At 51.8% G+C, this 21,838-nt stretch overlaps 1 protein-coding gene across 2 annotated transcripts; it reads left to right on the top strand.

Moving 5' to 3' along the window:
* Positions 1-4,236: 4,236 nt before the first annotated feature.
* On the top strand, positions 4,237-11,812 carry Slc22a17 (solute carrier family 22 member 17). 2 transcript variants are annotated; one of them, XM_051143097.1, is made up of 10 exons: positions 4,237-4,380; positions 4,521-5,018; positions 5,108-5,211; positions 7,589-7,743; positions 8,354-8,519; positions 8,684-8,829; positions 9,165-9,270; positions 9,434-9,654; positions 10,932-11,043; positions 11,195-11,812. In XM_051143097.1, exons 2-10 carry the CDS (start codon positions 4,746-4,748, stop codon positions 11,481-11,483), a joined length of 1,572 nt encoding a protein of 523 aa, XP_050999054.1. In that variant the 5' UTR covers positions 4,237-4,380; positions 4,521-4,745; the 3' UTR covers positions 11,484-11,812. The 2 variants fall into 2 exon arrangements, with proteins under 2 accessions (XP_050999054.1, XP_050999053.1); XM_051143096.1 differs by having other exon boundaries at positions 4,518-5,018.
* Positions 11,813-21,838: the final 10,026 nt, after the last annotated feature.

Genomic DNA, 21,838 nt, shown 5'->3' with positions numbered 1-21,838 from the left:
CCTTCTGCCGTTGGGAGTTTGGAACACAGAAAATCAGGGGCCTGCTGACACTTAGGGGTCACACAGAGCCCCTCTCCTGTTTCTTGGCTGAAGATGACCAGCACCTCGCTCTCTTCTGAGAGTAGGGGCAGGGTAGTAATCGCCCAGAACGTAATAGTCAGTGAACCAGTGGAGAGATCCCTCCCAAGCCAGGCCAGCTGGCTGCAGGCATGGCGTGCACCTCAATAAACCCTGCCGTATGGTCTCCTGACACTGCTTCTTGAAAGCTTGGGGGGGGGGGACACCACTCCCCGCTCCTGTGGAGCACACAATATGAAGTGTAATCTTGTGTAATTTTGCTCCCTAAACCTATTCAATAGGCTTGTCCCTGCCTCCTGCAGTGGTCCAGATAGAGTCCTAAAGGTAGATAGTAAACACACTCTTCCAGCCAAACTGGGGTACACATCAAGGCAGTTACCGTGAGTGCATCTGAAAAAGAGCCAGGGAGGTGTTGTGATGCATACCTTAAATCCAAGCACTTGCGCGGAGGGGGGGGGCGGGGGGGCGGGGAGGAACAGTGGAGTGGGTCTGGATCTGCGAGTTAGAGGCCGGCCTGGTCTACATTGCGAGACCCTATCTCAAGTACGTTGCTGGTGATGGAGATCAGCGGGTGATAGGAAGAGACTAGGTGAAGGGGGTAGCCGGACAGAGATGTTCATCAGGAAGGCTGGGAAGTGATGCCTGAGCTGACACGGCATCGAGGAACCAACAAGAGTCTATGACTAGTGTCACTCGCGCAGACTTCGTTGTCACACGATGTCATTAAACAGGTGCAGATGTGGAGAATTTGGTCACAACAGCCTCAAACGGTATCTCCTTCAAGAGCACCCCAAGCAGAAAGCTGCCCCTCAGTTTCCCACCTCAGGCCAACTGAAGCCAGCCTAACGGCTGCTGCTGACTGCTCTGGCTTCCATCACGTGGAGAAGCTGGCACCCGGAGGTGAATGTGAAAGTTACAAGTCCTCAGGACGCTGAGGAGATTCCAGTTCATGCCTCTGTGACGATCAGCCCAGCCATTAACTGCAGGAAGGTAGCCAGTATCACTTTGGTTCTGCTTTCCCCAAACCCTGGATTAGAGACCAGGCCAGGGCACCTCAAGTTTCCTTGAACTGTAGCCGGGTGGTGGTGGCGCACACCTGTAATCCCAGCACTCAGGAGGCAGAGGCAGGTGGATCACTGTGAGTTTGAGGCCAGCCTGCTCTACAAAGAGAGTCCAGGACAGCAAAAGCTACACAGAGAGACCCTGTCTCAGAAAAAGAAAAAGAAAAAAAATTCCTTGGACCTTGGCACCCCTGTGCATTTGCCTCTTCGATTTTGAGCATCTTTCTCATCCTACTTGAGGGAAAACATTTTCAGCCTGGGGGAGGCAACAAATTTACATACACACACACACACACACACACATACATTGAAGGCCATTCCCGTCTTCCAGATAAGCTTGTCAGAGAGAACCCCAGACTTCGAAAAGGGGTCTTCAGTTCAAATCTTAGACGTATCATGTGTTTGTGTGTCTGTGAGTAAGTAAGTCGCTCCAGTCCCTCATGTCTTCAGCGTTAGTGTGAGGGGATCAAACTGATCTTACAGGACTTTTGAAAACAAGAAAATGTTTAAATTCAAGGAGTTATTAAGCTGGGCTAGTACACACCTTTAATCCTGGCGCTTGGGAAGTAGAGACAGGTGGATTTCTGTGCCTGGTCAACATAGCGAAACCGTGTCCTGAGAAACAAACAAAAATTAAGGAATGAATTGCCCCAAGATAAAGAAAAGGATGGAGTCCCGGTGAGTTCAGGCCGCGAGGCACAGTGACTCTGAAGAGACACGGGGAGGTGGCCTTAGAGGCGCGCATCGGAGTTTGGGAAATCTCTGAACAGAGGAAGTAATGAAACTGGTTCTGTGGTGTAGACTTCGTCCGCTGTGGCCCGTAGGAGAAAAGGAAAGATTTCTTTACAAGACTTGATACTCCTTTCCGGAAGGACTTTACCTGGGCTTGAGGGCGAAAACCTATCAAGCACTACATCCCTAGTGTGTGTGTGTGTGCACACGTGTGCACACTTGGGTATCTGGTTGACAACAATGGTTCAGGGGTCTGGGTGGCACCAAGATTGTGCATTTCTAGCAATCTCTCAAGTGGCATGGACGCTGTGGGTCTGTCAGCCACACTGCATAGGAAGTCTGGGGTTTAAGAGAGGTCTCCCCACCCCCCCACCCCCCACCACCCCTGCAAGCCAAAGATGTCTGGCCTGCCAGCCAAAGCAGGAGGGGTCCTTTGAGACGCTCCGCTGGGCATAGGAAGCAGCTTGTGCAAACACCCTGTGATGCCGGCAAAACAGGCCAGCCAGCCAGGTGGTTAGGATGAAAAGGAGTATGGCTCCTGAGAGCAGTGGCCAGGCATGTAGGCCCACGTATGCATTGTCTAGGATATTTTTCTTGGTCGGACAAGTCATTGAAGGCAGCTGAACAGGAAAGAGACACAACTGGACCTCCATTTGGGGGCCCTGGCAAGGTGGTTGGTTCAGCATGCAAGCCTGGAAATCGCTGCCTTCTCCAGAACCCGGGAGAAGATGGGCGGCGAGGACTCCCAGGTTACCCTCTGGCTTCCAACATACGCAGCCTGGCATGCACACCTGCACAGACACGTCATGCACTTACACACTAAGACACTTTTACAAACACTGCATTTTTTTTTCTTTCTTTTTGTTGTTTGTTTTTTCGAGACAGGGTTTCTCTATGTTAGCTTTGGCTGTCCTAGACTCGCTTTGTAGACCAGGGTAGCCTCGAACACACAGCGATCTTCCTGCTTCTGCCTCCCAAGTGCTAGAATTAAAGGGGTGCATCACCACACCCACCTCTGCATTAAAAAAAAAAAAGAATTGCCCGGTGTGGTGGCGCATGCCTTTTAATCTCAGCGCTCGGGAGGCAGAGGTAGGTGGATCACTGTGAGTTCGAGGCCAGCCTGGTCTACAAAGGGAGTCCAGGACAGCCAAGGCTACACAGAGAAACCCTGTCTCAAAAAAAAAAAAAAAAAAAAAAAAAAAAAAAGATCATTCCATCTGCACGGTAACAGATGCGGAGGAACACAGTGGAACTGAGAGTACCACAGGCCACCTCAGTGAGAGCAACCGTAGAGGTAGTTAACAAAAGTAGGGTTTCTGGACTTGAGGTGAGACACGAGCACACACACAGAACATCTGACCACAGGTGAGGGTGCCAATCCCTCAAAGAGGGAAGCACCAGAGGACACCCAGATTATGCAGAGGGTGTCCTCTTGAAGCCCGTAAGAGACATTCCAGGTTATGAGGGCTACCAAGAGGTTGCTTCACCGACCCAGGACTGAGAAGAGGCGGAAATGGGACTCGAGTGTGTGTTCCCTGACTTGACGGTGTCTAATGTGTACAGCACAGAGGTAACGGTGTGAGAGCATTAACACGGAGCGCGTGCTGAAGAAGAGGAGGCTCATGTGACTGCCGTGGGGAAAAAAAACGAGCAGGAGAAAAAGCCAGAGGTGAGATTTGGCAATCAAGAGAGGAAGTTTAGAAGAGGTGGTCAACAGTGCCAAATGTTGCTGGAAAAATGGTGATTCAACCAAGTCGGGTGTGGGGAAAGCCAGAGAGATCTGTCCCCCTGTAGCGAACTGAAGCTAGGGAGCCAAGCGCGGTGCCAACCGATTCCTCCATCTGCATAAACCATACTGCAATTACTGAAGTACGCGGCTGCCTCCTTTAGAAACCACCTCTAACGGTATCTTGTCCATCCTTTAATCCTCCAGGCCTCTCACACTGCCTGGGATACAGTAGGCACTTAATAGGTTGTATTGATAAAATTAATATGGGGGGGGGAGTGGGTGGGTGAATGAGTGCCGGGGAAAGATTAGAACGAGCAGGAATCTCAGGCATTTGCTCTAGCTACCTACCTACTTTTTTTTTTTTTTTTAAACCGTAGTGGCCTGCAGCCCCCAGAAACAAACGACAGAGACCCCAGCCCATCCTTCCACGGGGGCCCTGGCCCCCCTTTATCTCTGACGAACAGTCTGGACCCAGGTTCTGCTGACGTTTGAAGGGGAGGAGAGTCTGGAGGAAGGGGAGGGGAAAGCAGCGCAGAGACTGTAGAGACGGAGGAGGCGCCCGCGGCTGCAGAGCTGCAGAGCGGGGTCTCCCGGCCCTCCGCGTCCCTGCCCTCCGCACACAGCTGGGCCTGACAACAGTTCATTCTTTCGGCGCGGCCCACAGGGCCCCCTGCGGTCGGCAAGCTGGCTCCCCGAGTAGCCACCGGGACCCCCGAGCCCAATGGCGGGGGCGGCAGCAAAATCGACAGCACCGTGGAGATCGCCCCCAACGCCAATGGAGTAAGTGTCTGCGCCCAGGGGTCTCCGCCGACCTCTCCCCGCCCGCGCCGTGCGCCCCGCCTCCCACCCGCGGCCCCCGCGTGCCCGCGGCCTCCCCCGCATCACCTTCTCTCCCTCCCCCCTGCCCCTCGCCGCAGCAGGTCGGGAGCCTCGGAGATGCGGTGCCCCCGGAGCAGCTGCAGGGTGAGCGGGAGCGCCGGCGGGAGGGGGAGGGCGACGCGCTGGGCAGCAGCAGCCTGTCGCTGGCCGCGCCCCCGGGCCCCCTCAGCTTCGAGGCTCTGCTCGCCCAGGTGGGGGCGTTGGGTGGCGGCCAGCAGCTGCAGCTCGGCCTGTGCTGCCTGCCTGTGCTCTTCGTGGCACTGGGCATGGCCTCGGACCCCATCTTCACGCTGGCACCCCCGCTGCACTGCCACTATGGCGCCTTGCCCCCCAACGCTTCGGGCTGGGAGCAGCCCCCCAACGCCAGCGGCATCAGCGTCGCCAGCGCGGCCCTAGCAGCCAGCGCCGCCAGCAGAGTCGCCACCAGTACCAGTACCGACCCCTCGTGCAGTGGCTTCGCCCCGCCGGACTTCAACCACTGCCTGAAGGGCTGGGACTATAACGGACTGCCGGTGCTCACCACCAACGCCATCGGCCAGGTGAGGCGGCCGGGAGGGACCTGGAGTGGGAGCGGGCCAGGGCAGCGAGGACCCGGCCTCATGCGACTGCACCACTCTCACGTCCCCAGTGGGATCTGGTGTGTGACCTGGGATGGCAGGTGATCCTGGAGCAGATCCTCTTCATCTTGGGCTTTGCCTCCGGCTACCTGTTCCTCGGTTACCCCTCGGACAGGTGAGGACTGCTGTGTGCTAGGGCTGATACAAGAGAGGGCTTGCTGGCGGAACTAGCCCAAGCCGAGTGACAAGGATGGTTCTAATGACCGTATTCTGCAGTCTCCTCTGGACTTCTTTTTAACTCCTGTTTCATGCCCCATCAAGAAATATACCTTCCACACAAGGAAATGACCTCACACTGGTGACCTATGACCCTGTCAGTGGTGCTCTCATCTCCAAAGTTAGCAATCGCTTCCTGAACCTTTAAAACCTGTCTCCACATGTCATCTTCCGCCACCCCCCCCCATCCTCCCTTTGTTGCCCCTTTTTATTCCCAGCCACCTTCCTTACTTTGTGGGCTAATAGGTTCATCTCCACCGGCTAATAGTCTACCCAGCGGCCACGTTCCTAAAACTTAATCCGATTCCCAAATATCAACAGCCCGGTTTCCACAAACAGACGACCCCATCTCTGACCCGTGGCCCCATCCCCCACAGTTGTTAACTATCTCCGCAGCCAACCCTCTGAAGTAACTCGCCCTTCCATGCTTACCACCCAATAGTCCTATCTTTGTGGCTGGCCGGGACATTCAGATCCTCTCGGACCAAAGGTTCATCCTGCCTCCTAGTAACCCTTTGGGAAGATCCAAATCCCTGTCACCTCTTGCTTCTGAAAACCAGGACCACTAAGCAATTCCCAGATTAATAGTTCAAAACAGTAATCAGGTTCCTTAAACCCGATAGCCATCCTCACTGCTTAATAATCACATATACCTGGGCTGGAGAGATGGCTCAGTGGTTAAGAGCACTGGCTGCTCTTCCAAAGGACCCCGGTTCAATTCCAAGCACTCACATGGCAGCTCGCAACTGCCTGTAACTCCAGTTCCAAGTGATCTGATGCCCTCACACCAATGCACATAAAATAAAAATTAAATAAGTTATTTTTAAAAAAATAGTCACATATGGGCCAGGCGTGGTGGCCCACACCTTTAATCCCAGCACTCGGGAGGCAGAGGCAGGAGGATCGCTGTGAGCTCAAGGCCAGCCTGGTCTACAAAGCGAGTCTAGGACAGCCAAGGCTACACAGAGAGACCCTGTCTCGAAAAACAAAAAAGAAAAAAAAATAGTCACATATGCCCGTGGGCCGACGATCCTCAGCCCACAGGTAAGTGCCCTGTCCCCAGCATCAGTGGCCTCATTGCTGCCGAATAATGGCCTCATTCCCACTGATGTGTGATTTAGTCTCCTGAAGTCAGAAGCCTTTACCACATCAGTCAAATCAGCGCATCTTCATAAAAAACAGCCTTAACCAAATGCCTTACTCCTCATCACGCACACCCCCCAGTTCAAAGGGCCATCGGCCTTGTCCTCATCCCCCGTAGCCTATTACCTGTCTCCCAGCATTCAGTAGCTCTATCCTTGCTGGCTCAGGATCAGTGACCGTCATCAGTCACCAATACCTATCACCATCAGTGTCGTCTCCTATGTCCCTCTCCTTAGTGTCTCTTTTCATGGATTAATCTGTTTGTCCCCATTGGCTCCCACCCACCTACATACACTAAGACCCTCAACTGTTCCATCACTAAAGACCAGCTCTCCAAAAACACATTCTGATCCCCGTGCATGGATGGACCCGTTACTGAATCAGTAAGCTCCTCCTGACCAGCGGCCCACCCCACTCCCTACCCTTATGTGCAATTGGATTTTTGTGAAACAGTAGTCTCCTTCCCAAAGGACAACGGCTACATCTTCATTGACGAATAAATGAATGCTATTTGCATGTACGAATGGCCACTGGTTACCTCCCACCCAGCCTTTACCTCTGACCATCTGAGTAAGGCAAGATCTATGCCCCCCACCACCAATGCCTCTCAACCAACAAGGATGAAGGTCCCAGACCCCCTAAGCAGGGTCTCATTCTGCCCCCTCGTAGTTGGTCTCGCGCCCATGGTTAAACGTCCTAATCTCTGATGGATAGCCTTGTCCCCAGGAGCCACGGTTCCCACCCATAAAACCATAGCTGCACTCATTGTCCAGTGTAAAAATACATCATGTGTGTATAGCCCTCATCCCTATCCCCCGCCATCTTCCCCCTCTCTCTCTCTCTCTCTCTCTCTCTCTCTCTCTCTCTCTCTCTCTCTCTCTCTCTCTTTAGTTTTAGACAGGTTCTATTTGTGTACTAGTCTTGGCTGCCCTAGAACTCCTGAGGCTGGCCTCGAAAACACAAGAAATCCTCCTGCCTCTGCCTCCCCGACTCTGCCATCTTTTTTAGCTTCAGTACAACTCTTGCTCCCTGAACCTCAGCCTCCTGCTAGCTTTGAAGTAGACAGCTAGGACCTCACCAGTCCCTCCTCCATCGGGGTGTCTGGGTGGCCATAAGCTCTCCCTACTTTCCAGGTTTGGCCGTCGCGGAATTGTGCTGCTGACCTTGGGGCTTGTGGGCCCCTGTGGGGTGGGAGGAGCTGCTGCAGGCTCCTCCACTGGCATTATGGCTCTTCGATTCCTCCTGGGCTTCTTGCTAGCTGGTGTTGACCTTGGTGTCTACCTGATGCGTAAGTGGCACCCTGCCCAAGACCTCTGTCCCAAAGTTCAGCTGTCCTTCTGCTCAGGCTTTTTAAAAGAGTCCAGGCAGGGGTCCTCTTCTTCCCACACTGCCCTCCCACTTGTCCTGATGTTTAAAGTCCTGACCTTTCATCTGTCACAGAATAGTGCCTCGTTTTAAAATTGAAATATTGGTCACGTAGTATGCACATCATGTAGCTGGCATCCCAGTACTAGGAGGCTCCAGCAGAAAGGTTGTGGGTCCAGGTGTGGACCGGGCTACACTGTGGGATCCTGTCTCAACCTCACCCTACCCGAAATCCTGAGAAGCTTGTGTGACCTTGGACAAGGGTCACATGAAGGTCAAATAAGAGACCCAGTGTAAAAAGACCTGTAAACCAGGAATGCAGAGCCCGGCTAGGTTTAAGGAGGAGAGGGTGTTTATAGGCTTTTCCTCCGGGCCACTCAGAGGTCAGCCTGTGGGAGGGGACGGTTTGCAGCTTCTACTGAGGGCCTGACCTAGCTTTCTGTCCTTTCTCCTGTTGCTCCTTCTCTCCTCTTCTCTCTCACACCTCCTTACCTTCCTGGCCTCTCCTCCCTTCATCCCTCCTGTATCTCCAGGCCTGGAGCTGTGTGATCCAACCCAGAGGCTTCGGGTGGCCCTGGCAGGGGAGTTGGTAGGGGTGGGAGGGCACTTCCTGTTCCTGGGCCTGGCCCTTGTCTCTAAGGACTGGCGATTTCTGCAGCGTATGATCACCGCTCCCTGCATCCTCTTCCTGTTTTACGGGTTAGTATCGCCTTCACCTGTGGCCTGGTGGTTCCCATCTCTACCTCCAGTGTAGCCCATAGCTCTCCTCTCCATCAACTACCCATCCCTCAGAGGTGGTAGTTTGCTATCCCCGGGTGCAGAGAAAGGCGGCGTCACGATACACCCTTCCACCCTGCCCGTAGCTGGCCCGGCCTGTTTCTGGAGTCCGCGCGGTGGCTCATCGTAAAGCGGCAGATTGAAGAAGCTCAGTCTGTGCTGAGGATCCTGGCTGAGCGGAATCGGCCCCATGGGCAGATGCTGGGAGAAGAGGCCCAGGAAGCCTTACAGGGTGAGAAGCAAAGGGGTCCCTTGGGATGACCTTCGCATGGTAGCTGGGCCCCCTCCAAGGGTCTCTACGGTGTGGGAAACCCTGGCGGGCAGAGGGGGCTGCAGGGGCAGGAGGAGGGGTGTCTCGGCTTTTTCTTTCTTTCTTTTTTTGGTTTTTCGAGACAGGGTTTCTCTGTGTAGCCTTGGCTGTCCTGCATTTGCTTTGTAGACCAGGCTGATCTTGAACTCACAGAGATCCGCCTGCCTCTGCCTCCCCAGTGCTGGGATCAAAGGCGTGCGCCACCACACCCGGCACCTCAGCTTTTTCTAATAGCTCCTGTCTTTTCCCCCCAAAAGAACTGGAGAATACCTGCCCTCTCCCTGCAACGTCCACCTTTTCCTTGGCATCCCTCCTCAACTACCGCAACATCTGGAAAAACCTGCTTATCCTGGGCTTCACCAAGTGAGCCTGGCTGTCTGAGCTGAGGGCCAGGCCAGTAGCTGGGCTGGGGGCTGGTTGGATGGGGACAGCCTCTTGAAACCCTGCAGAGAGAAAGCGGAGAAAGCGGGAGGCTGCGGGGTTGGGATTCAGGCGCTGTTGTTCGCTCCCCACCCCCTTTGTGCAGCTTCATCGCTCATGCCATTCGCCACTGCTACCAGCCCGTGGGAGGAGGAGGAGGGAGCCCATCGGACTTCTACTTGTGCTCTCTGCTGGCCAGCGGCACGGCGGCCCTGGCCTGTGTCTTCCTGGGGGTCACCGTGGACCGTTTCGGCCGCCGGGGCATCCTGCTTCTCTCAATGACTCTCACGGGCATTGCATCGCTGGTCCTGCTGGGCCTGTGGGATTGTGAGCATCTTCTCTTCTCCACATTGTAGGCTCAGTGAGGGAACCCCAACAGGTGTCACAGAAAGGCAGAGGCCTTTCCAAAACCCAGACCCTCCCCCAGACGGCTGTCAGGCTGTGTGAGCTTGTCTGTGCCTTCATTCTGTTACTGAATGCCCAGGGTCTATACAGCATGAGACAGAGGGCTTGAGAGCCAAGAGGATGGCATCCGAGGCTAGGCCAGGCGTGAGAGCTGAGAGGACGGCATCCGAGGCTAGGCCAGGCGTGAGAGCTGAGAGGACGGCATCTGAGGCTAGGCCAGGCGTGAGAGCCGAGAGGACGGCATCCGAGGCTAGGCCAGGCGTGAGAGCCGAGAGGACGACATCCGAGGCTAGGCCAGGCGTGAGAGCCGAGAGGATGGCATTGAGGCTAGGCCAGGCGTGAGAGCCGAGAGGATGGCATTGAGGCTAGGCCAGGTGTGACAGCTGAGAGGATGGCATCGAGGCTAGGCCAGGTGTGAGAGCCGAGAGGACGGCATCCGAGGCTAGGCCAGGTGTGAGAGCTGAGAGGATGGCATCCGAGGCTAGGCCAGGTGTGAGAGCCGAGAGGATGGCATCCTAGGCTAGGCCAGGTGTGAGAGCCGAGAGGATGGCATCGAGGCTAGGCCAGGTGTGACAGCCGAGAGGATGGCATTGAGGCTAGGCCAGGCGTGACAGCCGAGAGGATGGCCTCCTAGGCTAGGCCAGGTGTGAGAGCCGAGAGGATGGCATCCGAGGCTAGGCCAGGTGTGACAGCCGAGAGGATGGCATCCTAGGCTAGGCCAAGTGTGAGAGCCGAGAGGATGGCATCCGAGGCTAGGCCAGGTGTGAGAGCCGAGAGGATGGCATCGAGGCTAGGCCAGGTGTGAGAGCCGAGAGGATGGCATCCTAGGCTAGGCCAGGTGTGAGAGCCGAGAGGATGGCATCCTAGGCTAGGCCAGGTGTGACAGCCGAGAGGATGGCATCCGAGGCTAGGCCAGGTGTGACAGCCGAGAGGATGGCATCGAGGCTAGGCCAGGTGTGACAGCCGAGAGGATGGCATCCTAGGCTAGGCCAGGTGTGAGAGCCGAGAGGATGGCATCCTAGGCTAGGCCAGGTGTGACAGCCGAGAGGATGGCATCCGAGGCTAGGCCAGGTGTGACAGCCGAGAGGATGGCATCGAGGCTAGGCCAGGTGTGACAGCCGAGAGGATGCCATCCGAGGCTAGGCCAGGTGTGTGGTCCCCCCACTTCTCCATTCATATCATCCCTTTTGGTCCTCCAGATCTGAACGATGCCGCCATCACCACCTTCTCTGTCCTTGGACTCTTCTCCTCCCAGGCTTCTGCCCTCCTTAGTACCCTCCTTGCTGCCGAAGTCATCCCAACCACTGTCCGGTGAGAGCAGGGGTGGTGAGGCCAGGGGAAGGGGCGGGGCCAGCCAGACCTTACAGCCATAGGCTGAGGTGAAGGGCTGAAGGGTGCAAAAGAAGCTCTGAGGTGAGGCCTCGCAGCTGCCTGCTCAGTGCCTCACCTCCGTGTTCCTCAGGGGCCGTGGCCTGGGCCTGATCATGGCACTTGGGGCTCTCGGGGGCCTGAGTAGCCCAGCTCAGCGCCTCCACATGGGCCATGGAGCCTTCCTGCAGCATGTGGTCCTGGCGGCCTGTGCCCTCCTGTGCATCCTCAGCATTATGCTGCTGCCAGAGACCAAGCGCAAGCTTCTGCCTGAGGTACTCCGGGATGGGGAACTGTGCCGCCGGCCTTCCCTGCTGAGGCAGCCACCTCCTAACCGCTGTGACCACGTCCCGCTGCTAGCTACTCCTAACCCTGCCCTCTGAGCAGCCTCTGAGCTTGGTGGGAGGCTGGCCACACAGAAAGGATGACAAAGGGCCCTAGCAAGACAGACAGGAAGGCAAGGCCGCCCCCACACAAAAGGCTCAGAGGCACCTCATGCCAGCCACCTAGGAGAGCTCAGAGGGCCACTCCCAAGCCTGTTCCTTTCCCGCAGCTTTACGTTCAAGTCATCAGCAAGTCTGGGCAGGGGGAGAGGCCGCCACACTGTAACCGTTAGGTCTGGGCTCACTCCTGTGCCCCGGGGCGTCTTCCCAGACCTCACTCCTTCTCGCTCTTCCGGTCTGTTTCAATAAAAGACATTTTGAATAAATGAGCACATCATAGCCTGGACTTCCCTCCCTTATGTTGTCCTTTTTTTTTTTTTTTTTTTTAAGATTTATTTATTTATTATGTATACAATGTTCTGTCTCATGTACAGAGGGCGCCAGATCTCATTACAGATGGTTAAGAGCCACCCTGTGGTTGCTGGGAATTGACCTCAGGACCTTCGGAAGAGCAGCCAGTGCTCTTACGCTCTGAGCCATCTCTCCAGCTCCCTTATGTGGTCCTTTTACCTCTTGGGGAAAGCCTTTCCTCATTGTAACACAAACCAGTGACATCATCATCTTTCTCACCGGGCCCTGCCCTTGAAGCATCTGTTTATAAGCAAGAACCAACACCCTCTGCCTGCTCCACACCAGGACCTTGCTAGGCACTTCACACACTTTGTCTCACACACAACAACTGCAAGGTAGGTGTTTGGAGCAATTAAGGTTTTGTTGTCGGGAGCTATAAAATTAGCTTGAGCCGGCCAGTCGTGGCGCACGCCTTTAATCCCAGAACTCAGGAGGCAGAGGCAGGTGGATTGCTGTGAGTTCGAGACCAGCCTGGTCCACAAAGTGAGTCCAGGACAGCCAAGGCTACACAGAGAAACCCTGTCTTGAAAAAAAACAGGAAAAGAAAAGAAAATTAGCTTGAGACTGGGTGTGGCAGCGCACACCTTTAATCCGAGCACTCAGGAGGCAGAGGCAGGCAGATCTCTGTGAGTTCGAGACCAGCCTGGTCTACAGAGTGAGTCCAGGACAGCCAGGGTGACACAGGGAAACCCTGTCTTGGGGGGAAGAATTAACTTGAGGAGCTGGCAAGATGGTTCAGTGTTGCTGATCTTCCAGAGGACCTGAGCTTGGTTCCCAGCAGGCTCATATGTCTTGTCCGCTCACAACAACCTGTAACTCCAGCTCCAGGAAACTTAACACCCTCCCAAAGCACCCGCACGCACATCTGTACACTGCAGTGCGTGTGCACTGAGATGATAATAGCTAATTGACCTTGGTGCACTTAGGGGATTTATCGGATGTGGAGCAGGTTGAAGTGAGAGCTCACAGGATGGAGAAGCACAGGCAGGCCTCTGTGTGGATCCAGAAGGACTGCTTCCGGGAAGCCCCATGCAAGTTCCTCTCCAGCAAACATGTGGTTTTCTAGCGTAAGCAGCGCGATGCCCTAAGACCGAAGGTCATGATGAAGGAAAGAAAACTGAGCAGACAGGACAGGACTTGATGTTTAAAGATGAGCAATGGTTGCCTCCCGTAGTAGACTGTGCTCACGGGCTTGATAACTTGCCCACAGTTACACGCTAGGGGAGGTCCAGTGAGTGCTCTGGTGGGCACAGTGGTATGTACCTTTCATGGCGGCTGTTGGGAGGCAGCGGCAGGAGAATCTCTGAGTTGGAGGCTAGTCTGGTCTACATAGTGAGTTCCAGACCAGCTAGAGCCTACGGAGCAGGACCCTGTACAAAACAAAACAAAACAAAACCCACCAAAGCCAAAAGGGACTAGGAAAAGGGAGAAGGTGAAGTGACCAGAGCTCGTCGCGGCACTCCAGCCACCTGCCCCCTACACTTTGGACACTCCCCTTGGCAGTGAGGCAGGAGTCTCCTGGCACTCTCAGGAAGTAGCTGGAGGAAGCTGCAGCCTGGTTGGTGGGGTGCTTTCTTAGCATACCCTAACCTGAAGTGTGAACCTCTGTGCGTGCAGTGTACGCCCCTAATCTCTGCACTCGGGAGGGGAAGGCAAGGGGGTGAAAAGGACAAGGAAATTACCCAGTTCCATCCAGAGTTCAAGGCTGGTCTGGAGCACGTGAAGGAAGCACTGTCTCAAAAGCAAAACTCAGGAAAAGGAAAACTCCACACTGGGAGTATTAATAAGAAGGAAGAGGCCGTGGTTTAGGAATACCGAGAGCCTGCTTTGCTTTGGAAATGGCTCTTTCTATGTAGTCCAGGCTAGCCTTGAACTTGCTATGTAGCCCAGGCTAGACGACTCTGCTTCTTGGGGGGAAGTGAGGCACCTTCACAGGCAAGAAACCCCGAGGTAGATTCCTTACTCAGTGTGCCTAACTGAAGCCGCTTGCACAGGGAAAGCGGATTCCTGGAGGTTGGAAAGGGTGGTTTTGAGAGGGTTTTTTAGGGAAATGGAAGTCATGGTGAGGCCAGACTCTTCCAGGAAAGAAGAGGTCGGTCCTCCAGCTCCCTGCTGCACTGGGCTCCTTTGTCCTCCCCTTTGCCAGGTCCTGTCTAACGCTATCAACAGTGCCATGCTACCGGGCTCCAGATAGAGTTTCTGGAGACCTCATAGGAGCATCGGCATTTAGTCTTCACAGTCCCTCCATAAGGAGCCATTTTGTATTCCTGCTCTGTCACAATGTGAAGTGAGGGAAATTGAGAGGCCTACCAATTCAGTGGCAGAACCAGGGCTCCACGCAGGCCTCTGGTTCCTGTTTCCACTCCCCTGGCTACATTCCTACCCTACTGGGCCTGTAATATGGAATACAGGCGCATATTCTATAGGGCAGCACACCATGGAGTCAGGTGACTTTGGCATTCTCTGAGTTCTGGGCGAAATGAGATGGACCCAGGGCTTTCACTCCAGAGGTGACATGAAGCTAGGTGAAAAAACACTTGGTTTGGTTCTTATTTGTTGACTTTTCCTTTATTTTATTTTATTTGTTTTCAAGACAAGGTTTCTCTGTATAATGGCCCTGGCTGTCCTGGAACTCACTTTGTAGATCAGGCTGGCCTCAGACTCACAGAGATCTGCCTGCCTTTGCCTCCCGAGTGCTGGGAGTCACAGTCCTTCACCACCAGGCCTGGCCAAGACAGTTCAGTGAAAAGACTCATTCTACAGAACCAGCAAAGAAAAGCTGAGGATGAAAAACAAAACTAACCAGAGAGCTGCCGGAACTTCTGTACAGGAGACAGGTAAAGCGAATGAGAGAAAGGTGGGAGTCACGTGGGGAGGCCGGGGCCCAGACAGCTGACATCATCGTCCCCAACCATAGGCTGTTATTGGCTTCTCACCCTATGGAGAAAGTGACTTCCTTTGAGGCAGCTGCAGGATTATAAGCGGAAGAGGCAACTTTTGAAGGTTGTGTGAACTGGCCAGTGGAGTAGGCAGATGGTAAGAGATAAGGCCCTGCAATCCTCTTTCTGTGGTGTGGGGTTTGAGGTAGGGGACGACACAGCCCAGCTGGCCTGGAATTACGTAGCTCAGGCTGGCTTTGGACTCAGGGTGACCGTCTTGCCAGCCTCCCACATGCTGGGACTACAGGTATGAGCCACCAAGTCCAGTTCAAGACGGGAAATAAAAGTGCTGTGAGAGGATGCTAAGAACAGTGATCTCTAATCCTAAACTCATTAGGAACCTCCAGGAATTTCAAGGAAATAGTTTTCAGGCAAATAAGAGAAATGAACTATTCTTCTTGAAGACTGTACTGGTTGGAAATGAGAGATGGCGCAGAGGTTAAGGGCACAGTCTGCTTCTCCCAGAGGTCCTGAGTTCAATTCCCAGCTGTTGTGGCTCACAACTGTCTATAATGAGATCTGGTACCCTCTTCTGGCATGTAGGTGTACATGCAGGCAGGGCACTGTATACATAATAATAAATAAATGAATCTTAAGAAAAAGAAATATGAACTATATAAATGTTTTAGTTAGATTTACAACTAAGAGATATAATGGGTTATTGAGAGGAAAATCCAAAGTATATAAAGGGTACATTTCTAACTTTAAAAAGTGATAAGAGGCTGGAGAGATGGCTCAGCAGTTAAAAGCACTAGCTGCCCTTCCAGAGGACCCAGGTTCAATTCCCAGCACTCATATGGCAGCTTACAACTGTCTGTAACTCCAGTTCCAGGAGATCTGACACCATCGAACAGACATATCTGCAGGCAAAGCACCAATGCACATGAAATAAAAATAAATAAAACGTTGTATGAAGTGGGCCAACAAAACAGTTCAGGGCATAAAAGTGCTTGCCACTAGCGCTGACAACCTAACTTCTATCACCATGACCCACAAAGTGTGACAGAAGAGCCAACTCTAACAAGCTGTCCACTAATCTCCATGTGCACCAAGGTACACCCTGCCTCTCAGCACACGATAATATTCCATTCCTTAACACACTTCTCGCTGTCTCAAACCAGTTTCCTCTGGTTACCATGCCTCCAGCTTGTTACAGTCAGCCGTCAGCTAGCTTCCAATGCCTGGTTTGGTCTCAGATTTGGAAGGCGCACAAGTTCCTCATCTTGTTCACTTAAACTGAGCTAGAGCTCTTTTTGTTGTTGTTGTTGGGGGGGGTGTTTTGTTTTTGTTTTGAGACAGGGTTTTTCTGTGTAGCCTTGGTTGGTCTGGATTCACTCTGTAGACCAGACTGGCCTTGAATTCACAGAAATCTGCCTGCCTCTGACCTGCCAAGTGCTGGGACTACAGGTGTGCACCACCGAAGTGGGGATGACCTGAAGAAAAACAAAGTATCATACAGCAAAGCCCACAAAGTGACTTACCTCTTCATTCTGAAGGAGATTTAGGGAGTCTAAGGCCAGGGTGCTGGCCAGTTTGGTGTGTCGGTCAGAGATGACATCTTGCTGCATCTCACATGGTGGAAAACGCAAGAGAAGACTCAGGGGTATCTTTGGAGAAGGACACCAATCTTTTTTTTTTTTTTTTTAATACAAGCAGGACCCTGCCGAGTGTGATAGTGCACACCTTTAATCCCAGCACTGGGGAGGCAGAGGCAGGCGGATCACAGTGAGTTCGAGGCCAGCCTGGTCTACAAAGTGAGTCCAGGACAGCCAAGACTACACAGAGAAACCCTGTCTCGAAAAACAAACAAACAAAAAATCAGGACCCTGTGCCTTACCTAGCTTCCAGACACCTTCACACCAGGGAATAGGTTTCAATATATAAATTTGGATTTACAAACATTCAGACCATAGCAGGATTTAACTTTATTAGAGACAGACAGGAAAAGATCCTTGACAAAAACGCTTTTTAAATCTGGTACTCAGGAGGCTGAGACAGGTGGATCTCTATGGGTTGAAGCCAGCTTGTTCTACACAGCAAGTTCCTGGCTAGCCAGGGCTACACAGAGAGACCTCACTTTGAAGAGTTTCCAAGGGTACTGAACTTACAGAATACAAAAGCAGTATTCTAGGGCCAGCGGGGTGGACGAGAGGGTAAAAGTCCTCGCTGCCTAGACCTGGTGACTTGAATTCCACTCTTGCACCCCACATAGAGGTAGGGCAGAACTGTCTACACAGAGCTACCCACCTGAGCCATGACAATTGTGTATCCCTTAATGACAATTTTTAAAAATTAGAGCCAGACGGTGGCGGTGGCAACACCTTTAATCCCAGCAGAGGCAGGCAGATCTGAGTTTGAAGACAGTCTGGTCTACAGAGTGGTTCCAGGACAGCCAAGGCTACCCAGAGAAACCCTGTCTTAACCTCCTCTCCCCCAAAATAGTTATACTTCTAAAATCAAATATGGTGGTTCACACTTTTAACTGTAGCGGCTAGAACCACAGTATGTTACCATAGGCAACAAAAATTGACTTCCCAGTGTTGGCTCAGTGGCTGAAAGGGTTTGCTCCATCGCCAGGACCTACAAGGTACAAGGAGATGTCACTCCCGCAAGTTGTCCTGACTACCACATAAGTGACACTCCCCCCACCCCCCAGTCCCCATCCCCTCTGCCCCATCCCCTCCCCCTCCCCCTGCCACCACCCCATACCCTCCCCCGGCTCTGCCCCACCCCCGCCCCCACCCCATATCCTCCCCCTGCCCCGCACCCTGCCCCCACCACCCCATATATAAATATAAGAACAAATTCTAATGGAAACTTAGGGATTTTCTGGAAGTTTTTTGGTGGCATACAAAAGGGAGGTACAACACACTGACACCATTGGTCAATAAGGTCTCTTTACAGAATGTCCCTTTTTCAGTCATAATTGTAACCTCCTTGACAGAACCCATATTTGAGAAATGAGCAATAAATATTTGTTTGAATAAGTGCTTATCAATAAGCCTAGAGAGGAAAAAGGCATGGGAATTTCATGGGTTTATGTATCTTTTAGTTTCGTTTAGTTTTGTTTTTTAATTAATTTATTATGTACACAGTGCTCTGCCTGCATGTACACCTGCACACCAGAAGAGGGCACCAGATCTCACTATAAATGGTTGTGAGCCACCCTGTGGTTGCTGGGAATTGAACTCAGGACCTCTGGAAGAGCAGCCAGTGCTCTTAACCTCTGAGCTGCCTCTCCAGCCCTAGTTTTTGTTTTGGTGTAGCTTTGGCTGTCCTGGAACTCACTGTGTAGACCAGGCTGGCCTTGCAATCACAGAGCTCCACCTGCCTCTGCCTTCAGCGTGCTGAGATTAAAGCTGACACTATGCCCAGCAGTTTTGTTGACTTTATTTATAGTGAAGGTCTGTGTGTGATAGAAGGTAAGCCAAGATGACCCAGTACATTTTAAGATGGAACTGCTCTAAACTGACTGATATTAGAAAAAAAAAAAAGAAAAAACAAAAACAAAACAAACAAAAAACCAAGCACATGCCTTTAGTTTCAGCATTTAGGATACAAAGGCAAGTGGATCTCTTTGAGTTTGAGGCCAACCTGAGACCCTGTCTCAAAACCAAACCAAACCAAACAACCAAACAAAAAACCTCCAAATCTAGCCAGGTGTGCTAGTGCACACCTTTAGTCATAGCACGTGGAAGGCAAAGGCAGGCAAATCTACTTGACTTCGAGGCCAGTCTGGTCTACAGTGTGAGTTCCAGGACAACCAAGGCTACACAGAGAAAGCGTGTCTCGAAAAACCAAAAACCAAACCAAACCAACAAATCTTCAAAATCTTTTTTTTCTTTAAATACCCTTCCTCCACAACAGAGCTCCAATAATATACCTCCTCCTGCCCTTCAGTTAACCAGGATTGACCACCAGAAATGATCCTACCAAAACCTTGGTTTGTCCAAGAATGACAGCTCTCTCTTCAGGCTTCTGCCTCTAAAGCACAGAACAGGAACTGGGAGCCAGGAGGCTCGGGGGAAGAATGCTGTTTTAACTGCTTTGTCCAGAACAACAAGAGCCACCCCAAGGTGAACTGGCATTTTAGGCACATACTAAATGGCAGGCACAAATTATGGGTTCTGGGAACTTGCAACTTAGTGGGGAAACAAAAGAGTTCAGTTATGTTAAAGAGGATCTTCACTGATTCTGACCAAAGAATCAAAAGCACCTGGTTACACCTAGAAAAATGCCCATGAGGTTTTCTTTTTTCTTTTTCTTTCTTTCTTTTCTTTTAATTAATCAATTAATTAATTAATTTAGGCAGGGTTTCTCTGTGTAGCCTGGGCTGTCCTGGACTTGCTTTGTAGACCAGTCTGGCCTCAAACTCAAAGAGATCTGCGGGCCTCTGTCTCCCAAGTGCTGGGATCAAAGGCGTGTGCCAAGCTGGAGAGATGGCTCAGAGGTTAAGGGCACTGACTGCTCTTCCAGAGGTCCTGAGTTCATTTCCCAGCAACCATCTGTAATGTGATCTGACGCCCTCTTCTGGTGTGCAGGTGTACATGCAGGCAGAGCACTGTATACATAAAAATAAATAAATCTTACAAAAATTAAAAAGGCACGCCTTTAATCCAAGCACTTGGGAGGCAGAGGCAGGCAAGTCACTATGAGTTTGAGGACTGCCTGGTCTACAAAACGAGTCCAGAAAAGCAAAGGCTAACACGGAGAAACCGTGTCTCAAAGGGAAAATAAATAAATGGGTGTGTGCCACCACCACCTGGCTTTTGTTTTAATTAAAATATGCTTATATAATTTCCTCTAAAATGGGACTTTCCTTGAGACTGCCAGCAGATAGAATAGTGATGCAGAGACATATTTATTATAGCTTGGGGACTCTAGCGGGGCACATTCTCTACCCCGACAATGCTAGCCTGGCTCACGTCCCTCCGCACGGCCTGCCACCTCTCCTCAGTACCTTAATCCTGGTACTTGTTGCTTCCTCTGTGTCTGCTGGGGAATCTCTTACACCTGTCTCTTTTCCACAGCTTCTATCTCTGTCAGATGTCCCGCCTTCCTCTCCTGACTTTCCTATAGGCCGTTCACCTCTTTGTTAAATCAATCAGAAGACGTTTGCAAAATATGATGCAGCCACAGGAATAACAATACATAGTCTAGGCCTGTATCAACTCTCTGCTGGTACAGAAATCAGCATTTGAATAATACAAAGACAACATTTACACAGTGCATAAAAAGAAGACCTCAACATTCCCCTTTCCTCTACCTTTCATGTAGCCCCCACTTCTCAAATTCTTATTGTTAGATACACACGTCTTAATATGTAAGCACAACCTTCTCAGTCTGCTTAGTGTTGCTTGTATATATGTGAACTTGGGGGCTGATCACTTTGTATTGGATAACCAGTTAGGGTGATGATCCCCAGGGGAAACTATTTCTCCCATTCTCAGCACTCCTCAGTATGATGGTCCCTGGGCCTTCAGTATAGGAGTTGGGTTGTACATGTACCCACTTGGTCTGGGCACCCCAGAATCGCCTTTTCCCCCCTGCATTCTGATTGGTTGTGATTTTCTGTAATGGTCTCTGTCAAGAAGTTTCTTTGGTGAGAGGCGAGAGCTACACTTATCTATGAGTGTAAAGTATTTAGAATAGAGTCAGGAATTAGTTTTAAGCTGCTCTTAGCAAGGTCTCCTCTTAGATTCATGACCTCACTAGCCGTAGATAGTTGGCAAGGTTCCCAGTGCCAAGCATTAGTTCCCTTCTGCTGAGCAGGCCTGAAGTCCAATTACAGAGCTGTTGGTTACCACCAAGACACGAGTGCCATTATCGCACCCTTATATGTGCCTTGCTGGTCATTGCAGTTCATGGTTGTCACTGCGTGGTAGGACTGTTCTTTGCTAAATCCCTTGGAAGCTTACACGGCACCTTCAGATACCACAAAAGTTAGTCCTCAGGGGAAATGCTCTTAGGTCATCCCCAGCTTGGATCTTCTGGCTTCCGTGCGCCAAGTGTGCGGTGTCCTCAGCAACAGGCGCTTACCTTCAGCCTCTGGGAGACACCTAAGTAACAATAATGCCCTGCATTAATACGGAGGCCTACTGGGGTCCCCTGACCAACAACTTGAAATGGGGGTTTCTCCGGGGACAGGAGAGATGGCTCAGAGGTTAGGAGCACTGACTGCTCTTCCAGAGGTCCTGAGTTCAATTCCCAGCACCCACATGATGGCTCAGAACCATCTATGATGTGATCTGATGCCTTCTTCTGACTTGCAGGTGTACATGCAGGCAGAGCACTGTATACATAATAATAAATCTTTAAAAAAAGAAAAGGGGGTTTCTCATGCCTGCTGTTGGGGGGGGGGAGATTGTTAGTCTATGGCTCTTTGGGAGAGCTTTGTCAGCCTAAGTGGGATAACTTCATTTAAACGATATATGATTTTGCCTTTTCCATCTGTAGTATTTTAACTCCTCCTCAACCAGAGCCCCCCCCCATGTGTGTGATTTTGATAGAGGTGTTTGGCCAGCCACGGCAGGCTAGAGGGACAGCACGAGTCACACATGAGAACACTGTAAATTCAACTGGAATGTAGAATACATCAGACACACGACACATATGTGGCAGTATAACTTGATTAGGACCAAACTTGGAAACGGCCTTAGTGCTGAGTTTGTGCTTATCGGTGGCATCACGCGTCTTTCTAGCAACAAGAACAAAGGAGTTGCTTGAGGAGTAAACACAGAATGGAGAAAAGGATAGACACAAGAGGAGAGTGGAGTGGACTTAAAAATGAAGACCAGAGAGGGGTCAAAGACCTCACATCTGCCAGGTGTGCTGGTGCATGTCCTAACGCCCAGCACTAGGAAGGCAGAGGCAGGAGAATCTGTGAGGTCCGGGCTAGAGAAGATCTCTAAAACCCCGACAACTAATTTGTAGGCCAGGTGTGGTGGCACACGCCTTTAATGCCAGCACTTGGGAGGCAGAAGCAGGAGGATCTCTGTGAGTTCA

Source organism: Acomys russatus, chromosome 3 (genome assembly GCF_903995435.1).
Source record: "Acomys russatus chromosome 3, mAcoRus1.1, whole genome shotgun sequence".
Classification (NCBI taxonomy): domain Eukaryota; kingdom Metazoa; phylum Chordata; class Mammalia; order Rodentia; family Muridae; genus Acomys; species Acomys russatus.
The sequence above is the reverse complement of the archived record's forward strand: the minus strand, read 5'-3'. Positions and strand labels throughout refer to the sequence as shown.

Coding starts and splice junctions, on each gene's coding strand:
- Slc22a17 (XM_051143097.1), top strand. CDS start 4,746: ATGGCCTCGGACCCCATCTTCACGCTGGCACCCCCGCTGCACTGCCAC. Junction 7,744..8,353: donor CCTTGGTGTCTACCTGATGC/GTAAGTGGCACC, acceptor CTGTATCTCCAG/GCCTGGAGCTGTGTGATCCA. Junction 9,655..10,931: donor CCTGCTGGGCCTGTGGGATT/GTGAGCATCTTC, acceptor TTGGTCCTCCAG/ATCTGAACGATGCCGCCATC.